The 24,245-nt window shown below is 40.3% G+C and overlaps 4 protein-coding genes across 14 annotated transcripts in view; 2 read left to right on the top strand and 2 right to left on the bottom strand.

The window, feature by feature from the left end:
• Positions 1–1,405, top strand: part of reln (reelin) — a 104,065-nt gene extending 102,660 nt beyond the window's left edge. For all 3 annotated transcript variants that reach the window (XM_046036450.1, XM_046036449.1, XM_046036452.1), the window contains one exon: positions 7–1,405. In XM_046036450.1, the coding sequence (XP_045892406.1) occupies positions 7–103 (97 nt within the window). In that variant the 3' untranslated portion in view covers positions 104–1,405. The remainder of the gene's footprint in view (positions 1–6) is intronic.
• Positions 1,406–1,653: 248 nt separating this feature from the next.
• On the bottom strand, positions 1,654–3,961 carry bncr (bouncer). 3 transcript variants are annotated; one of them, XM_046036463.1, is made up of 3 exons: positions 3,909–3,947; positions 2,852–3,778; positions 1,654–2,327 (listed from the first exon to the last, which is right to left on the bottom strand). In XM_046036463.1, the coding sequence occupies exons 2-3, from the start codon at positions 2,857–2,859 to the stop codon at positions 1,937–1,939; spliced, it is 399 nt and encodes a 132-aa protein (XP_045892419.1). In that variant the 5' UTR covers positions 2,860–3,778; positions 3,909–3,947; the 3' UTR covers positions 1,654–1,936. The 3 variants fall into 3 exon arrangements, with proteins under 3 accessions (XP_045892419.1, XP_045892418.1, XP_045892416.1); XM_046036462.1 differs by lacking the exon at positions 2,852–3,778 and having other exon boundaries at positions 3,909–3,946; XM_046036460.1 differs by lacking the exon at positions 1,654–2,327 and having other exon boundaries at positions 3,012–3,778; positions 3,909–3,961.
• On the top strand, positions 3,543–23,113 carry pik3c2g (phosphatidylinositol-4-phosphate 3-kinase catalytic subunit type 2 gamma). 7 transcript variants are annotated; one of them, XM_046036457.1, is made up of 35 exons: positions 3,543–3,783; positions 3,942–3,970; positions 5,456–5,618; positions 6,085–6,621; positions 6,761–6,840; positions 7,543–7,700; positions 8,819–8,933; positions 9,069–9,180; positions 9,551–9,621; positions 9,793–9,856; positions 10,068–10,193; positions 10,356–10,386; positions 11,749–11,932; positions 12,051–12,173; positions 12,445–12,573; positions 13,081–13,195; positions 13,267–13,400; positions 13,567–13,755; positions 14,269–14,362; positions 14,565–14,659; positions 14,893–15,073; positions 15,211–15,318; positions 15,428–15,520; positions 16,538–16,667; positions 16,776–16,912; positions 17,023–17,192; positions 17,340–17,496; positions 17,605–17,714; positions 17,804–17,981; positions 19,834–19,952; positions 20,076–20,172; positions 20,258–20,321; positions 20,512–20,591; positions 20,742–20,867; positions 21,514–23,113. In XM_046036457.1, the coding sequence occupies exons 4-35, from the start codon at positions 6,166–6,168 to the stop codon at positions 21,664–21,666; spliced, it is 4,179 nt and encodes a 1,392-aa protein (XP_045892413.1). In that variant the 5' UTR covers positions 3,543–3,783; positions 3,942–3,970; positions 5,456–5,618; positions 6,085–6,165; the 3' UTR covers positions 21,667–23,113. The 7 variants fall into 7 exon arrangements, with proteins under 7 accessions (XP_045892413.1, XP_045892415.1, XP_045892409.1 ...); XM_046036459.1 differs by having other exon boundaries at positions 5,453–5,618; positions 9,554–9,621; XM_046036453.1 differs by having other exon boundaries at positions 5,453–5,618.
• The window catches only part of LOC123961583 (1-phosphatidylinositol 4,5-bisphosphate phosphodiesterase zeta-1-like), a 20,092-nt gene continuing 18,908 nt past the window's right edge, over positions 23,062–24,245 (bottom strand). Inside the window, exons 6-7 of the mRNA XM_046037075.1 lie at positions 23,512–23,661; positions 23,062–23,265 (exon numbers count right to left, since the gene is read on the bottom strand). Coding sequence (XP_045893031.1) covers positions 23,183–23,265; positions 23,512–23,661 — 233 coding nt within the window. The 3' untranslated portion in view covers positions 23,062–23,182. The remainder of the gene's footprint in view (positions 23,266–23,511; positions 23,662–24,245) is intronic.

The following is a 24,245-nucleotide window of genomic DNA, read 5'->3' as shown; positions in this document are numbered from 1 at the left end:
CCGCAGCACCCGTAAACAAAACTACATGATGAACTTTGCCAGACAGACCGGCACGCGTCACTACTACAGCCGCAAGAGGCGGGCACTGCAACAGCGTGCCTGAATCCACCAAGAAGGGATTCGCCGTCTGACCTGCCAATCACACATCAACCCGCCATGCTCATCCTGTTTCTCCTGACAACATATCGCCATGTCGAGTCCCATCCACCAGTAGATTCCAGTCAGCCTTGGACTTCCCTCACCCATCTCTCCCTACCCTCTGGCACAAACACAGGCCATCCGATCAGTTCACGCCAGCCAATCAAGGCCTTCCATACCACATGGGTCGGCGGGAATGAAACTCAGAAGAAAGGAGTGAAGCGGCCATTTTGTTTGCTTTTTTTCCATGGACGGTCTGGGTTTCTAGTTGTTTTCTAATTGTTGCTGTGGTTCCTCTGATTCCTGTTCCCACCTCCATCTGGCTTACCTCCCTGTCACTCCCCCTCCCTCTACTCATCCTCCTTTTCCTACCACACTGTGAAATTGAGAGATAATATATCACTGCTGAACTGACCAGCCGATTGGAGAGTTGCCTCCCAGTTCCACTGAGCCGCCGGGGGGAGGACAAACTCCAGTGCCGCCAACCAGTACGCCAGGAGAAAGACCACGACGATACTGACCATTAAGAGGAATAACGGTGATGAAGAAGCTAAAAAAAAAATAGAAAAAAAAGAAGTACTGTGTTCTTGCTGTTCTGTGTGTCTGTGGGTTCTTTTTGTGATGAGTTGACTGTGGTGTTCTGTTCATTTGTTTGTTCGTTTTCTACTAATTCATATGCTTTTAAGGGGGGGAGGGAAGGGGTGCTGGGTTCTGTTTCCTTTTCCTTGTTTATCTGGAATGGACGTGGGCAGGGCAGGAAAAGCCCAGCCTCCACAGGAAGACGGGAAGAAAGAGCGATTTGCACGACAGGAAAAGGAGAAAATAAGAAAAAAATTAAGGACTGAACAATGATTTGTTTTTTTTAAATAATTTTTTATATATGTTGGTTCCCTGAAAATACAGATATTTATGGTAAATGGTTCTTCACGTAACCTATTTAAGATGCACTGTGCGTGAAATCTGTATGTTATTTTCTAGTGTTAAGTTATTAGGCAGTCGAGTCAGGCTCTCAGACTGCGTCATCTCCCCTGCTCTTCCCCCTTCTCTTGTGCTGTTTCCCTCTTCTCATTCCTCTCTTTCTCTCTGCTGAATTCTGATACCTGGAGGTGAGGCTCTTTTAGTGTTGTTTTTTGAAGTCTGTGTAATATGGACCCTCTGCCCTCAGTGTAACTCCAGTATAGCAATCTCCTGTATATTTATGTATATCCACTATGGGGAGACCCAGCAGCCTTATAAAAGGGAAATAAAGAACTGTCCAAACCTCAAACTGTGCACATTGCTTGAGCTACTCCCGTTCTTTGACATTTGTCTGCTTTCATTGTCAAATCACAATAATAAATTAGTCCATCTCGCATTATTTCCCAACTTTCTTCCCTCTGTGGTTTTTAACAATAATGGAACTCTATGGCACAACTGAATAAGTTCTATCAGGATATGGAAACAATAAGACAAGAAAAACAATATTGCCAGTATTCCCTAGTGTGAGTGTGTAACAGACTATTCAAAAGAGCATGAAATTGTTCCAATATTTATTTATATTAAATAGTATAAAACACAGGTTTTTGTTACCAAGATACTGTAATAAATGTGGACGTATCTGCCATCACTTTGGTGTAGAGCTCAGTGTCTTCAGACTGGCCATTCACGACGTAACTCTGCAGGTTCTCTGCATTACTCCATGCTGAGGCTGTAGAGATGCCAGATCACTGCTCACTTGTTGTAGAACCATTTAAACATCTTCCCCCTTGACATGAACCCCTAAATCTGCTCCTAACATAGCCCATCCAGGAGTCTCTCGTCACAAGCTGCCCGTCATCACAGCTACAGTCACAAGTGTTATTATGATGTAGAAGGATTTGGCTGTGATGCACAGGCCAGAGTTACAGTACGGCGAATGACAGCAGGAGTAGGTCATTGTGTAGACAGTTCCTTTGAGGCGGATCCTGTGCACCTGGCTACATTCCCTTGTCGACATGCAGCCCCTTGCAGACAGGGCGCTGTGGTTGCCATACTGACCATCTGCCTTGAAGCACACCTCGTCAGGAGGACATTCGGTCACAATAAGCTCAAATGTCTTCTCCTTCTCCAGGATGGGGCTGTAGTAGCAAAGCAGGTTGTCACAAAGCAGTGAGGGGAGGAGGAGGTAAAACCATAATACAGCAACACGCAGGAGCTGCAACATATTCAGCCTGCAAGTTGAAGACAAGCATTTGGAAATTTACTTTCATGAACCAATATCAGCAGTACTGCATTTCCATAAAGTTAGAGTACTTAATGAAAAAAAAAAAAAAAAACTTGCCCAGAAAAAAAGTGCCCAGATTTTTCCCCCCCATTTGTTACATGGACTTCCTGCTAAACGTTAGTGTCAAGGCAATATTAAGCCACATCATTTTGAGTAATTATCTTAGACTTGACAAAGTCACAATGGATGTAATGCAATGGTTTTCATAGGCTCTGTAGCATGTGGTTGACAAGTAAATCGGTGTCAGCTTGAATGCTTGTCATCCCTTTTTCATGATTTTCTTATTTAAAAGACCATCAGTGAAACCAAAGAAATTCAACAAGTTAACTGAAATTGCTTAGCCTTGAGTCTTATACACAGGTGACAATGATTTCTACTGATCATTACATTCAAAATGCTCAAGACTGTGAAGGTAGTGAGTGATCACAGAAACATTTCAACTTTGAAAAACACAGCTTAAGGAAGACTCACCTGCTCATTTTAAAGATTTTAACACCAGTCTAACAGGAATAACTTTTCAGAGTCTCTCCTTATGAACACAAATCCCACTACTGACTCCAGATCTTCTTGCACAGGCCACGCCTTCCAGCACACCTGCTTGTAAACTCTTCACAGAGCAACTACACCAAGATGGAGCTTAATCATGGTGCATTTATTTTGCTGCATTCATCAGTAACCACACGAATAATGTCAACATTTCCTCTATTAATCCAGGAGCATGGCTGATAAGTCCACCTTTTCCTCTCTGGAACAAAAATGTAAATCACACTAAACACTGACCTTGATGCCATTTTTCTTATTTACATGTTCATTTAGCAAAACACGTACACAAACATGTAAACATTTGACCAAATGTTACTTGCCTTTTGGACTTGGGTTAAGTGCCTATGGCTAACAGACCTCTCCCCAGCCTTCTACAAGTATTTCTATGATGCAGTGACAGATAATGTGGAGCTCCTTGATGATGTGTAATTTGCACATGAATCCAAAGGCTCCTCCATAAGGACATTAGTGATGATAGGGTTATCTTTTTTGCCTTTTGTCATCCCCAATAACATCTTCAAGTTGGTGTTAGACTTTGGCGGGCTGTTACATTTGTCTTTGCAGCAGCAGGTGTGGCTGACGGTGTATTTAACCCCCCGATAAGAGATAGTTTCATGGGAGCCACAGAGTTCAGTGTCCACACAGCCCTGAGCAGACAGGATGTGGAGGGAGCCATAGTGACCTCTGGAGCTGGAACAGCGCTGATTAGGCAGACACTCGCTTGTGATGTTGGGGCAGGATTTGTCTCTGCGCTGCAGAGGACAGTAGTAACACAGCAGGCTGTCCAGGCCCAGAGCTGTGGTTAACAAGATGGACATCAGGAACCATTGGGGCCCCAACAGATGAACGTCCAGACTAATGTAAATCCACACACACAGAGTTAAACAGCAATGGTAAAGATTGAAAAAGTATTTCATGTAATTAGTCACATTCAGCAGTTAGGTGTTTTATGGGTATCAGTTGTTTGTGTTGGTGAGTTGTTCACCTGCTCTCTCCTTGTGATCCCATCTTCAACCAGCAAACCCTCTGATTACCAAGCAGAAACAGGTGTGTCTTTTAAGCTTTTTCAGTTTAATTCATAAATAATTTTAGAGAATAACAATTTTAGCTTTCTGAGCATTGCCCAAAAATAGTATACTGCCTTATTCTTCAAAACACTTACAGAACAGTCTTTTAGTACAGAAATATTAAATTTGAATATAATTATTTGATGAGGAGCTAGTAGCTGTTAAATGTCACCCAGATGTTGGTTTTACACTTTTTTGTTGTTGTTGTATAGCATGGCTAGCATAGTATGCAATACAAAATATAAAAGAAGACATCTTCCTTCAACTGGGCACATTTTTCTTTTCTTCTTTGTTCATATTCCATAGCTATTGAAAAAGGATAGCTTTCCCTTCTTGTGCAAAGGTTCCTGTAAAGAAAAAACAATTTGTGGATGAAATTTTCACCCATGTATACAACAGAAAATAGAGGTATATCATGATATAAGTAAAGTAAAGTTTTAGTGGTTTTCTCACAGCCAACTCCTCCTCCTCATTCTCCTTGCCGGCATCCCACCAGTTGTCTTGTTCCTCTGCTGGGTCGTAGCTGTACAGAGGAATCAGCCTGTGGCGCAGCTCGTTTGATCTGAAGCAAAACATACAAAATAGAAATCAACTTGTGACGGAACATAAAAGATACCAAATTGACTACAGCTTAAACTACAGACACCAGCTTACCTTGATCTCCTCTTGATATAATAAACCTGAAGAGAAGCACAACAATAAAAACTTAAAATACAAACCTATAATGTGAATTTAACTATGCAGAACTATTCTTACCATTGCCACTGCACATCCAATCAGCATGAGCAGTATGGAGGGGATGAGTGCATAGTAACCAGAATATCCAGGTTTGGGGTTTAGAGGTGAAATGTGGGCAGTTGTGTGGTTGAATAGCATTTCTTTCTGCTTGATCTTCTCCCTCATACACCCTTCTGCTCCGTTCACCTCACTTGACACATTGGTGAAAAATTCGGTAGAGTGCAGTTGCTGTCATTCTCACTAAAAGGCTCCAACTCCAGAAAGACTGGTTGTTTTTGCAGTAGAGCGTCAAACACATCAAACAAGAAATTTATAATCCATAAATCAGTATTTAGGACTGAGTGTTTCAAATGGACTGACTAGCAAGCTGGTGATGGTACAAAGGACTCTTTCTAAGTCAAAAACATTCCTCAGCTAAAAAAAGTACCTTACCTTATGTGTCATATGTAGAGTACATGAACACAGATTTCCTTCTTGCTGCTTTCATTTCATTTGACATGAGAAACAGTGCTTTCATACCTCAACCTGTTCTGTGACATTCCACAGTGAGGAGTGGACATAGTCCACAGGTTTCCAGTAGTATGAGTAATTACTATAGTAGTTGCTTTGGTAAGGGTCAGAAACCATTAAGAAATAACTTTAAAAGTTTCTGGATTGTTTTGTAAATTTGATGTTGAATTTATCTCTATAACCAAAGTCATTTGTAATGTTCTCTTTTCTCCAGCAGAGGGAGAGTTGTTGTGGGCTGTGTGAGGGGGAGGAAGGGAGGGACAGTGGCAAGTTTGAGGAAACACACATGGGAAGCCTTCCAGATCTTGTACAAATCTAACGCGTTGTGGATGGCTTCAGTCAAGGAGTCACCTCGTCGACACAGGATGGGAGCTTTGAGGGTAAGTTGCCAATTTTAAAAAAACTCTGAATACTTTGCTATAAGATTAAGTTTTGTATTTGGAGCTTTTCTAAAATTTTCAACTGTGAATATACATATAGAAAATGTGAGATCCTTGGTAATGTGAAATGTAGAGAATTAAAAATTTTATTTACCTCCAGGTTAAACACTTGAAAATTAAAGCTTCAAGGTATAATGTAATGATGGTACTGGTGGTACTGAAGACACATCTCATGTTTGACTTTAACAAGGGTGCCAAAGCAGATCTAGTGGCGCGCACCGTAGATTTCCTGTTAAGATTTGAAAGCTTGTTAATTATTAGACCAACGTAAACCCTGAGGTTCAGTTAGACTCCAGTCATAAAACAGCTTACTTGTACTGTCTGCAGTAAGTCTCATACACCAATGTAATTACTTCCTAATCCTGATTTTACTTTTTTTGTACTTTTTTGTCATGATACTACATAGTTCTGCATTATTTCATGATATGAAGTGAGGACATGCTGAGATACAGCATCTAGGAGGACTTGTACAACTTCCTAGAATGTGATGGAATTTCCTCAAAGCCAACGTGGAACAATCCAGAGACAAGATGCAAGCGCCACTGACCTCCCCATGCCTCTTAGTGAGGATCTTCATGGAATGCACCTTACTGATTATCTTAAAGATAGTGAGACACACTTGTATGAGGTCACTTGGGCTGGGCTCATACCCCCAAGTGAATCCCAACTCCAACCTCCAGGCCATCTCTCAAGTCATGGAGGAGAAGGCCCTCAGAACATAGACCCCCAAATCCCAAATGGGCCTTCCCCAGTCCGTGGCCCTCATCCTGCACCCAGAACCAGGCTTCCTAGTGCATGTTTGCCAGCAAGGCAGAAGCAGGAACCCCCTCCTGTTCCCCCCAGGACACACGTACCCGTCAGAAACAGCAAAATGACGTTTTCCTGTGACCTCGCTGAGCCCACTTACAAACTGAATCGTTCCAGGACAGAAATACACAATCATGTGAGTATCTCTAGTTTCTCCCTAAGCAAAGACAATAAGATCATGTATGAATTAAATGACCCAGATGAAAAGGGGGCAAAATCAGAGTAAATGTGTTTGATGTTGTCTTTTTGTTTTCTTTTTTTTTTCTCCACATCAGGAACCATGGGCCATCAAACTAATAGACACTCCACAAGGCAGCACCAAGAGGCTGGCTTCTTTTTGTGATGCAACTTCCAAGTAAGTGCTAAATTTAATAGCTACATAGACTAGCTACATTTAACTTACAGTAGTTGATTTTTCAAAATGATTATTTTGCCATGTAATGGAGACTCTGTATGTGATGAATTTTACATAAAAGGAAAATAGTTACAGCTACAATTTAAATGTTCTATATATCATAGTATTAATAATAATAATAATTAATTTGTTACTGGATTCCCGACAGTTGTAGTTTCTTAAAGTGTGTGTGTGTGTGTATGTATGTATGTATGTATGTATGTATGTTCCAAAATGCTCAATACAATGTGATGGACAAAAATGCTTTTGTTCTTTCAACTCAACATTGTTTTGTACCTTCAGTAAGCTGAAATAAATATGATAGGATAGATGTACCTACCCATCTAGGTAGGTACTTTTATTCATCCTCAAAGGGAAATTCCAGTGTTGCAGTAGTAGCGTTTTTTGTTTTTTTTTTATAAAAGAAACTAAAATTAGAGTTACAAGACATACACAACTTAGACAAAAACAAAAAACATGCATGAGATAGGTCAACAAGTACGAGGTAGGTAAGAAATCATAAGGTGGGTTAAAAAATATAAAGAAATAAAATACAACAGTGAATCATGTTGCTGCTCATATAAAGTTTAAGTATAAAACATATTTGTGATCATGCTTTCATTTTCACATTGGCAACCTGTTTTTCTTTAATGTCTCTGGCAGGCTCATGTCACGGTACAAGCACACAGACAGCGCTCATAACTCAGGAGTTGTATGGGGTCGATTGTTACAAATTCACCCTGCCCTACTGCAGCAGGTGGAGGTGGATGTAAGTGTGGCCATTGAGTGGGACAACAACCATGTCCCTTTGCCCACCACAGGTAAGATGAACCAACATACGGCAACAGTGAACAACATAGTACCAAAGTCACTTACAATATTTACAATAATTGTGTTAATAATTTTTACCAGCAGAGAATCAAGAGATTTTAGCCTCGTGCGAAATTTTATTGAGATGTCTGTCTTTTTTTATATCATTTGATGTCCCCCCTAAAATGATGATGATGTTGATAATGATTGCGTCGATTACGTATACCGTAGCACTTCGTCTAGACGACAGCACCGCAAATCGTGTTTACTTTCTTCACACGGCACATTATCAGCACTAGGACACGTAGTATTTCTTCATTGTCTTCATGTTAAAAGTAATTTCTGCCCCGCTGCTGTCATGTTAACGTAACGTTACACAAAGAGTCATGTAACGATCGGCTGTTTCATATTTTCTGTTTATTTAACGGCCACGTAAGAGCAAGAAAACAGCTGAATCTAATTACAGACAATCTGACTGTCTGGACAGTCTGTGAGTCCTTTCAGGTGTTCACTGATGCAGAAATACATTTTATTATCATACTGCATTACTTAATATTGAAATGAATCCAGAAACATTTAAAGTCTTAAGTAAAGTAGCCTAATTAATGTCTGTTATTGTTATTATCACAACACATCAGTGACGTGGAAATTTGATTCATTTTAAGATTTGCTACTATTGTCATTATTCTAATGTACTTCATCAGGATGATTGAATAAAATATAGATTTATTAATCAGACATGTTTTTGATATTTATTTTGGATAAATTGGTATTTTAATCGAGCAATAGGCAACTTTTCTTTCTTTAGAATAAGCAAAATTAGTCATTAGATTAATCGAAAAAATAATCATTAGATTAATCAACTTGAAAAGTAATCGATATGTACAGCCCTAATTAAGCATCATATGTTATAAGTTGACCATATGGTTTGTGTGTAAAATCAGAGTAACTAGTAACTACATGTAGTGGAGTACAAGTATAGAGTAGCAGCACTAGTACCTCAAAATTGTACTATACTGTACTGTATGTTGTACTGTATCTGAGGACACTTCAGTTAATTCTTCAGTCACTGCATGTGTTGGCAGAAGTGTTTGGACTCTGAACTCGAATCTTTTTTTTTTTTTTCCAGTGAACAGGACAGTGCAGAGTCTGATTGATGAAATCTTGCAGCTGTTGGACCTCACTTCTGGCACAAGTGGGAATTATGTTTTAAAACTGTGCGACTCTGAGGAGTATCTCAAAAAGTAAGTCACAAATCCAGAAATAAAGGTTTGTCTATGAGCTATGGTGCCTTTTATGTTCATTTCAAACATGGTGTGTTTCTACATTCATTGTTTTAATTTTGTGCACTAAAAGCAATATCCCACATCTCTCCTTAGTGAAGAACTGCTTGGTATGCATGAGACCATTCAAATCTACTACAAGCTTAATCTAGTTGTCCCCCTCCGACTGCTCCAAGTGAACAAACTCAAACACCGTCTGGCTAGGAATGTAAGTCAGTTCAACCACATTCTTTGTTCCCGCCTACAGTATAGATTATTTACCAAGAAGGGGTGGCCCGTCTGGAATGTTGCTTTTTGCAAAACACCTGGCCAGATTATTATAATCAGAGTTATTGTAGCTGTAAAAAAACTACTCCACCCTGAGTTCTTGACTTTGATCTGTTTACACTTCACGTCATGGCAGGAGGCAGCAGAAATTAAATAGTATAAAGGTAAACTTGATGTGTCCTTAGATTTATTGTCCTAAAAGCCAATTAATGCTTCTACATGCATTATGTACATTTAAGATTCTACATCCATTTAAAACACCACACATTTAATAAACACATTAAATTGACAACCTACGTTTCTTCTCTGAGGAGGAGGACGACAAAGCCCCATGCCAACTGTACCAGCTCATGCATCCTGTCTGTGTCTTCAGCCCCTGCAAGTAAGATGACAAGCATTCCTGCATCCCACATTATCTTGGACAAATGGTTTTGATAAGAACCATAACTGCTCAGTGGGTCATGTGTCAACTGGTGTCTGTTTGCAGAGATCATTTGGGAAGGTAGCTTTGCTTTGTGGTTTCCTGTGTTTTTAACTTTTTCTCCTCTCTCAGGTTGAGCCTGCAAGATGTGCTCAATACCTACAACAGAGAGGTGATGGAGCTAATGAGAAACAAGGTCAGTAAAGACAGGATAACAAGTGGGAACATGTATTTATCTCACACCATATCCAGCCTTATTTGATTCTGATTCTTCATTCATTTGTCTAACTTGCAAAGATGTATAAAGTGGGGCTTACCACCTCAGGATAATTCAAATATATCAGTAGGAGTGACGTATCCTAAACTGACTATCTGAAATTTCTCTTACTTTGGTCTTGTATCTGTAGTCTGGGATGAACGTTAACGTGCTTGTGGACTGTGTTCGCACCATCAGCAATCTTCTGTGTGGGCTCTCATGTCAGGAGTTGGAGGACACAATTGGCAGGCTCAACAGAATAAATCCCATAACTCTGGTATGATATTACATACATTTGGGAAACTTTACTTCTGATTAAGTACTACGTTCAGTATTATTATGCAGTGTAATCCTATCCTAGGTGTTGTGACAGTGACACAATACCTCCTCGTGCCACTGATCAACAATACAAAGCTGTGTTTCATTATCTTTTTTGCAGAGTCATGATGAGGTGTCTGACTGTGAAACTGGTGAGTAGCTCCACACATCTGTACTTGTTAAAGTATTGCTACTTTTAATTAAGCAAAGGATCTTCCACCACCGCAACTGTGGAAGGAAAAAGTGTCATAACAAACAGCATACACACACACACTACATCTCAATATTATGGCTGTAATTATAATTTTGCGGGTGTGACATCATCAAATGAAAGACAGACTTCTGAATTAAAATGTCTTATAAGGCTAAAATCTCTTAATTCTCTGTCGGTTAACAGTACAGTTATTGTAAGTATTCTAAGTGAATGTAGTTCTATATTGGTAATTGTGGTGGTACTATGTTAGTGAATCTTACCTGTTGTATGGAAAGGGAGCTGGCAATTGTCCCACTCAGAAGCCAAACTGACATCCATTGAGTGGATTTGTAAGACAAGACCCTACACTATGCCTGACTTATGAACACTGTCTGTGAGCTTGTACTGTGACTGAAGCGGGCCAGGGATGGTTCAGAAAAACAGGTTGCCAATGTGAAAATGAAAGTATGATGACACATATGTTCCATACCTAAAATGACTGTACGTGACTGTACAACAACATGTTTAATTTCAGCTTACTGGAGGTACAAAAACAATGTTGAGTTGAAATAAGAAAAAGCAGAAATGACAGTGGAACGCTGACCTTTTTTAGTTTTGTTAAAGTATGTTCCAACTAATGTATGAAATCAAGAACAACGTAACTATTATGCAGTTCAGCAAGAACCAGCAGGCGGTGAAGTGCTACCTGACCATTTTCAGAACAGGCACAGCAATTTTATCTCTGTTGAAAAATACATTTACAATACAATTAAACGGACGCCATCTGTAAACAGACACATGCTTTGTCTGAAATCACACCCTATTTACTATACAGTGCATTGTATTTGTCCGCCATTTTATTTGAGTGTCCAACTGATTTGTGAAATATCGACTATGTGCGCTTAAAAATTCCCACAACGAAACAAAAAGAGTAGCTGCATTTTCTAGATGCAAAAATGACTGTTGTGGTACACTAGTTCTCACTTTAGTGTCACAGTTAGTGCCAGTCAGTATAAGCAGTATAAAGATTTAAAAAATGATTTATAACACACTATAATGGAGGCTTGTGTATGAACAGATAGTAAAAATATAGTAAAACACAGTTGTAATAATGTTTTTGTAGGACAAGTTGGTGACAGGTATTGTATATAAACATTTGTCCTTATATATGCTCATAACTACATTATGTGTTATAAACAATTTATTAAATGTTTGGTTACTGCTTATGAATGCTAAATAGGGGGACTTAAAGTAAAGTTCCACCAATCTGGTATATTACCATTTTGATTGTCTATACTGATGTTTTTTCTCTGTATTCTAGCCTTGATGATGCTTCAAAGGGCGATACTAAAAGTGCTGCAGATGTTTTTTGACAACTTCCAGTCTGACTTCAGAGGTCAGGAGGTAACCAGCAACCTGCAAACCAATGATGTTGAGAAGAACACTGAAATCCTCCAATTCAATATTTCTGCTCTCTATCAACTACCACCCAGCTGGATGACCAAGTATGTGTGCATTTATCACTCTAATTTTGAAACACGTGAGCACAGACACAAATGTTAACCACATCCCCCAAAAGAACACGGGGTTTTATTGCTTTTTCTTCCTCTACCTCATCTTTAGTTTTGAGTGCTTCTCTATTTCCTGTGAGTTGTCGTATGGAGGAAGAAAGATCTGTGACACTGGCATTTCTGAAAACATCAGCACTGCCTTGTCATACGGAAACAAGATCCAGTGTAACCGCATGTAAGGGCAAGATCTTTATAGAATCTCTTTGTGTGAATCTTCTTTTATTACTTTCAACTTTCCCTTTCCTTGTTCTCACAATGATTGCATTGTCAATGAGAAGGCAATGAAAGTGGATTCTGCAGAATCATTTTGAAGATTTCTTACCTCTTTTAAGTGACCACCTGATCCAGGCGGTTTTTAGTTAAGAAAAACATTTAAGAGATGACATGAAGTGATGGCAGAGAAAAAAGAAACATGTGTCTTGACTGTATGTGTGTTTGCTTTTTAGAATGGTTTTTCCTGTTCCAGTAAATGAGCTGCCATATGAGTGCATGTTGACATTTTGCCTCAAGGGCTCCAAACGAGGCAAGAGCCCAGAGCTCTTAGGCTGGGCTGTACTACCTCTGTACAGTGACGGGTAGGTTGTAAGTTGTTTACACCATCTTGTAAAGTTTTTGTATACTTTACTTTTTTTGTATACTTAAAATGCATAACACAACTAAATGCTAATACAAGAGGAGGCTGGGGCAGTGGATGGAGTAAAATTTCTGATGGCAGGCTGAGAGCTCAGCATTATTTTACGCGAGTGTCAAACCTGCGTATATGGGCCGAGAGACAGGTCTGAACTAAAGATGACAGTTTTATACTGCCTTAAAAATTGCTGAGTCATTAACAGCTTTTAAATAACATTTTGGTGCTTGTTATTTTCTTGCTCGCTCACTCACTCAAATGTCTTAAGGTTTTATTTAGTATATCCATTTCTACTAAGCGCTATAGCCATGTAAATAAAGATTGTTGTTATTATCACTCCTACTATATATTCTATTTTTCTATTCCAGTACAATACTTTTTGGCCATTTCCTGAGCTCAGGAAGGCACAATGGTGTAATTAGTGACATATGGTATGTGTACTTTGTGTGTCTAGGACTCTGGTGACGGGGATTGTTCTGCTCAGTATGTCCACACTAGCTGAGCTGCCTGCTCCTCCCTCCCCTGCCTTGTTTGACAGCCACACACAAGCCATTGGGGTCATACTGCAGGTCAGTAGCACTGGACAACTCTGCCCCCCATGCATTTCTTGCTCAATCATTATCCTCCAATCCCTCCCCAGCTCCAGTTTCAGGATCAGGTTGAGTGGAAGTGTGTAAGGCCCTGTGCGCTCCCCGGTTCAATCATATTTACTCAGCCTTGTGAGGAATTACAAAAGAAAATGTTGGACGTCTCTAAGAAGCACTGCCTCTGCTTGTGAGTAGAAGAAAACACACGTTATATTAGGAACTACTGTTCATGTGAATGTGCTGCATTCAGAGTTTTTCATTTCTAAAGGAAGACTGGGAGACTGTTCCCTTGTGTTTTTTTTCTTGCTTTCTGTATCCCTAAACACATTCCTCTCTGTCCTCTCTTTCCCCAGTCTAACAGAAAATGAGAAGGCTTTCCTCTGGAGTAAGCGATACTCCAGTGACAAAGGAAGCACTTTCCTCCACCTGCTGCTGGGTGGAGCCCCCCGGTGGCAGCCTGAAGACCTGACAGAAATTTATACTGTTGTAGAGAACTGGCTCATCCATCTACCTGAGGAGGCCCTCTTCCTGCTCAGTGACAAGTAGGTTACACTTACGGACACAGTCATTATGCAAAGTGCAGGGACCAACAAAACTTTGCCGGTTTGATCCTTGGATGCATGTCATGCTCCTTTCTCTCGCTCTATCCCGTCTGCCTCGTCACTCTTAGTCTGTCCAACAAAGGCAAAAAAAAACTTTAAATATTTTTTTATAGCATAAGCAGCTCACCGAAAATGAGTTCTCAGAGAAGGTGCACTCTTTGCTGGCCACGCTCAACAATCATATTTGTGTTCATATACCTCTTAAGCTTGTTTTTAAACACACTACTCAAGTACTTGGACTAGGTGACAATTTAAACACACTCATGATTAACTGCGTCTCTCTGTGAGACCTCCAAAAACGTCTGAATCAGTAACTAATAAATCTTATTAGTAGTGGTACTTTTCAAGCTATTGAATGTGTAGGGACAATGAATTAAAACATTTAATTAAAATTATATCTGCGATCACGATTCAGGTTTCCTCTTGTTTGTTGACATAATATATATTTGTCAGTTTTCATGATCAGACTGTGCGGAGGGCTGCAGTTCACTACTTTGAACAGATTCCCGATGAAGAATTAGAGGTGTTTCTGCCACAATTGGTCCAGGTAAACTTCTTCACTATTACAAAATACAATGAACATTTTGTACACTTCACATTCACACTTCACTCTTTGTCATCCTTACTATAAAAAGAGGTCTGTATTTCAGACCAAGTCAGTGTTTAATTGGTTTCAGCCGTCAGATGGGTGGCACACCAGATTTTCTCAGTGGTTTGATGTTAGTTTGATCAGTCATCCGGTCTTGCAGGCTCTGAAGAGTGAGTGGGAACTGAATGGACCTCTGGTGATGCTGCTGTTGGAGAGGTCACTGAAGAACATACGGATTGCCCAGCAACTCTACTGGTGAGCAGCAGAGTCAGACAACAAACTGAGGGAATGTAGTTGTGGATTAATACTTGTGGATTAATACTAACACTGTTTGTTTCATTTGCCTGAAAATGTTGATTACATAATGACTGCATAAAAATAAATCTCATTCAGGTTTAGTAGAATTATGACTAAACAGGTTTGACAAATGAAAATTTGAGTTTGAGTGTTTGCAATGACATTGGATTTATTGTTTTACATGCTGGCAGGCTGCTGAAGGATGCCCACAATGACCCCTACTACCAGAGTTGGTTCAGTAAGGTTGAGGCTGCACTGTGGCATTGTTGTGGCCGGGAACTGCGGCAGGAGCTGGAGAACGAAACCCGCCTGGTGTCTGTGCTTGTAGAGGTGGCTGAGAGTGTTTGCACTGCCGAAAAGGCTCGACGCAAGGTCTGTAAACGGATCTCTCATCTACCTATTTATTCACTTAATCATAACAATGGAGGATTACGAGCCAGTGAATCAGTGACTAACTGTGCAAATCATGCATTTAATTTTGTTCTTTCATTTGACGCATTCCCCTGCAGAGCGTTTTGAAGAAAGAAAAGTGGAAGATTGATCACTTCTTCAGAGATGGGATCAGCTGTTGTCTGCCACTGGATGCTGCAGTCCGTGTAAAGGCCTTGGACATGGGTGTAAGAACGTTACACAGCAGATAGCAACCTTATATCATTACTGTAATCTGAAATGCACACAGTTCTATACATTTCGGAGGAGTGTTTATTCCTTTAATGTTACTCACAGGCCTGTAAGTTCTACAGCTCCAATGCTGCTCCTCTGGGGATCTCTTTCATCTGCTCTGATCCTCTGGCCAAGAACGTCAGCGTCATCTGCAAGGTTGGTAATGATTAATAATAAAGATTCACCAAAATCTTTTCAACTGGACAAACTTGTCATAAATTGCTTGTTCCAGCCTGATGAATGTGAGACTTTTATCATTAGTTTAATCAGTGCACCTAAAAAGGCTATATCAGGCTACCAGTACAGGTAATTTTGTAGGCAGGTTTTATTCATTATTATTACCAAAGAGTAAAAAGAAGACTTTCACACCGTGGAGCTTCTAATCCTGCTGTCAGAAGTCAGCAGAGGAAAACAACACATTTAGCAGTGACAGTAGTCATATTACAAGACCTTTAGAGTATTTTCTAAGTAATAGAAAATAATATTATTAGAGCTGCAAACGATGTGATCAGTGCAGCGCTTTACTGTGATGAATCTACATGCTAATGACTAATATGAGAACTGTTCATGTGACCGTCACTGAGATATAGATGTACACAGCGCAACAGGGTGATACTCACTGAACTGCAACGGAAATGTATGAATTGCTGTGACAAAACATATCAATAAAAATCATAAAATCTTAAATCCTAAAATTGACATGCCATGATGATGATATGGTGCACAAAATATAAATTTTGCATTAACTTTGTTTATATATTACATTCATTTCAGTTTTATATTTAAACACAAAATTCATTCAGATTAAGGCATAATAAGTGCATCAAACCAGTGTGTTCACACCCTGTGACGATGAGTACATCTGTGCATGACTTGTACGACAGGTCTGGATTACTCTAAGGATTTCGTTTGCACCTCAGACAAAATTAGGAAGGAGAAAATTACTGACCACCTAGGAAATCTGTTTATACGAGTAGTTCTTGCATAAGGCCCATTGTCTTTTTCCCTGACTCCATCGAGGGGAAACCCCAGCTATAGAACAGCTTGCACAAACAGCTCAGCACAAAGAGGATAGATGCTTGTGACATGGCGCTTGGGCTGTCTAGCTGAGTCAAAAAGATTTTTGGTAAACATTTGTTATTTAAGTTTAACTCTGTTAAATATGTTGTTCAGACAGGAGATAACCTGTGTCAGGACATGCTGGTTCTTCAGATAGTCCGTGTGATGGACATGGTTTGGCTCCAGGAGGGGCTGGACCTGCAAATGATCACCTACAGGTGTCTATCTACTGGCAAAGCTCAGGGTCAGTTTATTTGTTTGTGTTTTTGAACGTACATTAATAGTTCTCTTGTTCCATATCTCTGTGGCTATGAATTCATGTTTTTCCAAATATATTCTATGTCATTGTTAGGCCTGGTGGAAGTGGTTCCAGAGGCAGTGACGCTAGGGAATATTCATCAGGAGTGGGGTCTGGGTGGCACCCTTCGAGAAGACACACTAGAGAAATGGTTCCACATGTGGAACAAAACTAAGGAGGACTATGAGAAGGTTAAGACCTCTAGAAAATCTTTGATACCTTAACCATTATGCTTGCCCATAAACGTGATTATTAATTTTTGCTTTCGTGTTTTTGTTGCTCTTCGACTGTGTATGTGCAGGCTGTGATGAACTTCATCCACTCATGTGCAGGGTGGTGTGTGGCCACCTTCATCTTAGGTATCTGTGATCGCCACAATGACAACATCATGTTGAAACACAGTGGACACATGTTTCACATCGACTTTGGCAAGATTATGGGCAATGCACAGAAGTTTGGAAGCTTTAAAAGGCAAGTTGGTAAAAAGGCAAGCAGCATTTTTAAAGTGAAAAGAGTGGTATTTATGTTTGAGCTGCGAGGAAGTACAGGAAAGTATAAAGTCAAATACGATGATGTGAATTAATAAGAACCTTTCCCCACTCTCTTTTGCAACGACAGGGACCGATCACCATTCATCTTTACATCTGAGATGCAGCACTTCATCACAGGCGGGGGACAGAAGCCTCAGCGCTTGCATCGCTTTGTGGAGCTCTGCTGTGAAGCTTACAACATAATCAGAAAGCGCTCTGCACTGATACTCAGCTTGTTGGAGCTGGTTAGACCTTTACTGAATAACACCGCCACCCTAACATCCATAGCTCATAGCCATATGATGATATGACATAAAACATCTTTTCAGTCATGGTGTGCATGTGGTTTCCAGATGCTACGAGCAGGAATGCCTGAACTGAAGGACTCAAATGACCTGCAGTATGTCCAGAACAACCTCAGACCCCATGACACAGACCTGGAGGCCACATCTTACTTTACAAAGTGATTTAATGCGCAACACACAGTCTTGTCTGTCTAACTGAACAATTTCTTTTCAGCTCAAGTAACTGTTTGTATCCCTCCTGATGTAGGAAGATCAAGGAAAGCATGGGCTGTTTTGCAGTAGAACAAAGATCCATGAAAATCTTTACACATAGCATGGCTATGGGGAAGAGACCACAATCACTAACCCAGGACGAGATCCCCGCTCCCAGCACCAACATCCAAGAAGCTGTCATCCTGAGCTACAACATCAAAGGAAAAGATGTGGTGAGGCTCCATGTTGCTCTTTGTGCTGTGGTAATTCAGACAGAAAATATTGGCCTCATTGTTATAATGAAATTTGCCCGATGCACCACAGAGCTTTGTGTAACATCCTAATTGCCAGGGGAGCTCATGAAACACCTGGAACTGACAACAGGTTCACACATTTTTTTTCTGCGAGGAATAACCTGTGGCACTCAGCTTGACAGTGTGTGTGTTGAGTCCGCTGTCACTTGTGGCCTCCTAGGCAGCAGTGCTGTATTTTAGAAAGTCTTTCCCTCACTCTCCAGAGTCAAGTGAGGATTATTGGTGTTTGTTGGTATTTCACTGCTCTTTGATCAGAAAAGACTTCCTGATGTCAGGTTAAATGCTCTGAGACAGAGATAGTGCTTTGTCAGTCAAATGCACGGAGAATTGCCTAGTGACTCAGATTCATCCTGTAATGGAATTGGTGGCAATGACAAGTATCTTGCATTCAGGTATTTACATAAAGGTAGTATAAATAAAAAGGTTTCCCAAAAATATCAGAAGTACAGTATTTAACAGTAAAACTACGTCAAAGAAGTTACTGGGTTAAGATTGATTTTTATTAATCACTCTATTGTAAGTCGCTTTGGATAAAAGGGTCAGCTAAATGAATAAATGTAAATGTATTATAGAAGGCACTGTAAAAGATCATAGCCTGTATTTATCAAGATTCTCAGAATTACTCGTAAGAACACTGCTAAGAATTGACTGAAGAGTAAAAACATTCTTGGCTCAAAGCTGTGCTTAAAAGTTAGTTATAAAGCATCTCAGTCCTAATTAAGTGAAGTGAGGTGTAGGAATAAATCTTAAGTGTCAGTCTTAGAGCTGCTTTACAACACTTTGCTGTACCGCACACTGAAATTTGGATGACAACATAGGCAAGGACCCATTACTGAATAGATTTCCATATTTTAGAATATTCTCAGATACATTCACATTGAATGTTGAAATTCCTAAGAGGAGTTTACATTCAACACACGTCTGACTATAAAGAATTTTCAAGCGAATGCATTATGATATACAGATCGGAAATTAGATAGAAGATAAAAAAGTTGATCTTTATGTGAATGCCAGTAATTGCACCTGCTACTCCTAGGAAGGCAGCTATTTTCAAGAATTGTGATTGCTTCTGTTGGATTACAATGGGGGGAAAAAAAGGACAAAAATGATGCCTGCTTTGTCCAAACGATGCTGCGCGTCATCATATAATTCAGAAATAATATTCCTCTCCTGAAAGATTTGTCTCTGTCTCAACAGTGCCATCACAAGCCCCTACTGGCAGCTCCTAACCACTTGAGAGACCTCTCTAGCTGTCTTAAATAACTGGAAGCGTAAGAGTGCTTCTTAGATTTAACAAATAACTTGGTTTTATACTTAAGTTTGAAAGTAGGAGTAAAGTTCATGAATTCTCAGCACTTAGGACTAAAATGGTACTTTGAGAAGACTATTGCCTTAAGACCTGAGGTTAGTTTTCAAAATTGGTGAACGGTTGTAGAGGTCCAAAAACAAATTGATATATTTTCCTGGCTTATCCCCCTGTTTGAGTTTATTGTATACATCTAACGTTCTTAACTCAAGACAAACAGACCTTAAAAACTTAGGTGAAATGCTCCCTTGAGCTGCCTTCTTCCAAGAGATTTTATTAGTGCAGGCCTACCAAAGGACGCTCATGGACTGGGAATCAGCTGTTTAATAATGTGAACGAAATGATAAATATAAAACCATTTAATAACGTGAATACGTGCCTGGGAGCTTGAACATGGATCCTGGGATATCAACGTTTACTCACTATTCAATCTAATGAAACACTTTGTTTTTGTGTGATATGTAGATCTATGACCTGAGGGTAACCATTCATGATGGTTTTCTGAACAGTGAGATGACATATGGGCAGTTTGAGTTGATCCATAAGCACCTGCAGAAATACTTCATGGAATCCAAGCTGCCTCAGTGAGTGAAGAACATGTACACATCCATCTTATATCACATGGCTCTTTTATTTTGAAGCACTGCTTTTTCTTTCACAATAATGACATAAATTAGATGCAAGTCCTAACTTCTTCTCCGTTATAGGTTTCCTAGCTGGTATAAGCTGTCATTTACCCCAAGCAGGAGGATGTCTCGGCTAAATAAATACCTAAAACAGCTTTTTGAGGGACCGTGCAAGGGAGTAAGTTCCGCTTGTCACTGGTTCATTTCTCTGTGATGTCTTGTTATACCTGGCTCTAACCTGGAAACCCCGCTTCGCTCTGCAGAATGAATATGTGTGCAGCTTGTTCCTGGATGGACCCAGTACAGTCCAAGACAGTGTGGTGGCAGGTAATGTTCTGCTTTTAAATATGGTGTATAAAAAAGATTAAATATAAGGGGAAAAAATGTCACAGAGAAGGCAATATTTAGAATGTGAAGATTTATTCTGTGCTATATCAGGAAACTGATGGTAGTCCACATACAGTACAAGACATATTATGCTGTGACTTACTGGCGCTGATGCGCTGATCTATTGCAGGAGCCTGTCCTCAGATCCAGCTCTGCATTTCCTACTCTGACTGTAAGCTCTCAGTCTTGGTAAAACACCTGAAGAACATTGTGAGTTTCCTTCACTCTTATTATTGCATTGTTTGTAGCATTTAACAAGGGGAGAGGCACACTTACTACATGTGCTCTCTCTTAAAGATACTTCATGGTGAGTGCTCAAGAGCTGGTTGTCCCTTCTGGCCCCTTTTCTCTTTTCAACAGAAGCAGGCAAATGGCTCCAACCCTGACGCCTACGTGGTCACATGTCTGAGGCCAGACCCTCAGCAGCGATCTAAAAAGAAGACAAAGGTGGTCCGAAATAATGACAACCCCACCTTCAATGAACTGGTACAACTTTCATCCTTCCTATCCTCCATCCATGATTTAGCAGTCACAGCATCCAGTGATTTTTTTTCCATGAGATTATTGGGCAGGTTTAAGAAAGTAACGCTTTAATCCTTTGATAATGGGCCAGTACATGTAAATCAATTAGCAAATGCAGCAAGTTCCAAACTGAAACATTAAATAAATAAAAATTAAACAATTGCATTGTACAACAAATACGTTCTCTGTAATACAGTTTTATTGATACATCCTCAAAGGGATTTGCAAACTGTACAGCATGTGACATCCTTTTTGCTTAGGGTGCCTATGCCCTTGATTAGAATAAGGACCCCCTCCCTCCTCCTATATAATACACTATAATGTGTAGAGCACTGTGGAAACTGTGGCACTGTTCTCCTTGCTGAATCTGATGTCTTTTGAGTATTGAACTCTGCACTCTGATCACCCTGCACTCTGATCAGTTGCTTTCCACATACAGCCTCTTACTAGCTTTTATGTTGCAAAGTGGAGCCTTATCCGAGCCAAATAGAAGGAAACAAAAGAGTAAAGTCCCTGTTCTGATAAAATCTGTACTGCAGAAGTATCCTCAAATTACTAGATGTTCTGAATGTAGGGCTGTTTGACTAAAATATCTGCCTCTTATTCACAGCTGGAGTACAATGATGTCCCACTGATATATGGGATGGTGCTGGAAGTGACAGTGAAGAGCAAGAAGACTTTCGTGGCTGCAACAAACATTAAACTGGATGAGGAGTTGCTTGACAAGGAGACCTGGTTTCCCCTTGGGAACTGTACAATCTGATCTCAGAGCTGCGCTGTAGTCCTGTGGCCAACAGGGGGAGCCTCCACATTGAGGAAAAGAATTAATCCAAAGATTTCGAAGACTGACTAAGTGAGGAAAAAGTTGCCTGAGCAGAGGAACTGTCCCCTCTCATTTATACTTAACCTCACTCCAGAGATAAATACTGCCAGTGAATGGGGTATTTGGATGAAGTTACAAGTGAGTGAAAGAATCAGGGAAAGAGACTGTTTACTGTGTGTTTATTTTTTAAATGTAAATAAAATGAAGGACATTTGCTAATTAGTTAGTTTTTGGATGTGGCTTTGGAAATGGATGAAGGAAAGAAATTATTCCATTTATTATTATACTTGCACTTTAATTTGTACTTTAACGTTGTTATTTTTTTTCACTGAGTCAAAACCATCAAAATGTGTGTGGCGACTGCCGATGTGACAGATTAAAGAGGAGGTGATGCGGTTCTGTTAGGAGCTGCCTGCCTGATACCTGCTCAGACTGAGTGTGTTTGTCCCTTTGGGCTGTGTCAACTGGATGTCCTTGACCAGTGGAATTGGAGGTGGGAGACAGGAGGGAGCTGGGAGAGGGGTGAGGGGAGTGTGTGTGATCAGGATGACAACTCTCTGGCCTGAGGGGCAGAGTTAACACTCTCCCCCTCACTCCATCCGTTGTCTTATCCATCAGCAGCATTCAAACACAGTTATGCACATGCATACACAAACATGCAATGGTAGACATTCGCATGTCCATACAAATACCCCTGAAAAAGAACCTACACAAATACTCACACGCTCACATGCTCTTTCCAGGCCAAGGCAGGTCTTCATGTTATCTTAATGCCATCCTCCTCCTGACAGGCCCGCTGACCCATACTCTCCTCTGCCTCATTCACAGGATTTAGTGATGAACGAGGATAGAAATAGACTGCCCCGAACTGGATTTGGTTCAATAATGTATACCTCTGTAAATGCTATTTATATTATTCTGACTGGGTCTCTCATATGAAGCCAGGCTTGGAACAAAATGCTGGCTTCTACTCTTTCATAGTAGCATTCATGGAGTATTAATCATTAATCAGTTTCAGACCTAATAGAAGAATGACATCTATCATATTGGAATAGATGATTAATCCAAAAACAACACTGTCTTTTGTGGTGGGGTAAGATCCTCTTGTGTGTTTAACTCTGACACAATCATAGCACTTGCGTCAATTATTGATTCTATGATAAGAATCTAATATTCTACTCCAGGCATTTCTCCCCTGCTTGAGTGATGCGAGTTGTTCTTCGTTAGTGTCTTTTCAGCCCTACTGGAACCTTCTGGTCTTTTCCTCTGTAGCATACAGTGCAGGCAGTAGGGAAAAGGCACATCTATTTTCTGACAATAAAACTGGTATTTATATCTGAGGAAATGGTGCTTTTGATTTATTTATATATTTTTGTTGTTGTTGTTGCCGCATCAGCCACGCTTCTCTATCTGTTGGTGAGGCGTGTGTGTGTGAGTCTGATACGGAGAGCTGTTTTTAGGAATACCAAACAAAGACAAAGAGGGAGGCTGGATCCAGGCTGCATCCATCTCGGGACCGTAGAGGCACCCAGCGGTAGCCTGGAGGTGGAGAAGGAAGGGGGTTGTGAAAAGAAATGTATGTATAGTTGCTAAATACATGAGCACCATATATATATGCAGAAGCATTTCCATTAAAAACTTCAGAGACCAACCTTCAGTAATGATGACAGTGTTAACTGAAGGGAAATACAATGATGGTTGCACAATGTCACCTGATGTAATTTAGCTCTTTATCTGACTCCCAAAACCCTGCCCCTTTTCACTATTTCTGCCTCTGTAGCTCACCTTTCTTCAGGCTGGTGAAGGGCAGGGTGTACTGGCCCACAAAATCACTGCTGAGGAGCCCAGTCTGGTCTCGGACACAGAAGCGGATGAGGCAGAGCTCAGTTAAGCTGATGCTGAAGTTCATGTCAGCATCCCAGTGAGGACTCAGAGCTGTATTGGTAATCAGAATGAACCAGCTGATTAGAAGCAATAAGCATTAATAGGTTTAGCTAAAGCCTCTAAAATATTTTATTTATATAAACAATGGGTCAAATTACTAAAGTATAATTCAATTTTGTGTAAAATTGTACCATGCACTGTAATAGCACAATACATTAGATAATTGCCCTCCAAAAAGGACATCCCCTCTCACTTGGCTACCCCACCCCATGCCACTGCAAGATTGCAAGATTTTTTTTGTGATGTGATAATCAAGATGATGTTGATGAGGCTCTCATATTTAAAGTATCACAGTCAAAGATCTTCTTTAGTGACAGTGCTCTGAAGCCAAAGGACCCTCACAGCAGATGACACAAAGAAAGCTGATGATACACGGGTCAACTTTTTGAGCAATGTTGCTGGGCAATCTTGCCAGTAGCAAGTCCGACTATGTTTTGAACGGATAGCGGGTTGCGGGGCAGGTGGCGGAGTGGTGGGGGAAGGGGATTACAGTAGTAATCTTTACTCATTACCATTGACGGCAACGTTGCCCTGCACGATTGCTCAAAAAGTTGCTCTGTGTATCATCAGCTTAA

The sequence above is a fragment of the Micropterus dolomieu genome, linkage group LG22 (assembly GCF_021292245.1).
Source record: "Micropterus dolomieu isolate WLL.071019.BEF.003 ecotype Adirondacks linkage group LG22, ASM2129224v1, whole genome shotgun sequence".
NCBI lineage: Eukaryota > Metazoa > Chordata > Actinopteri > Centrarchiformes > Centrarchidae > Micropterus > Micropterus dolomieu.
The sequence above is the reverse complement of the archived record's forward strand: the minus strand, read 5'-3'. Positions and strand labels throughout refer to the sequence as shown.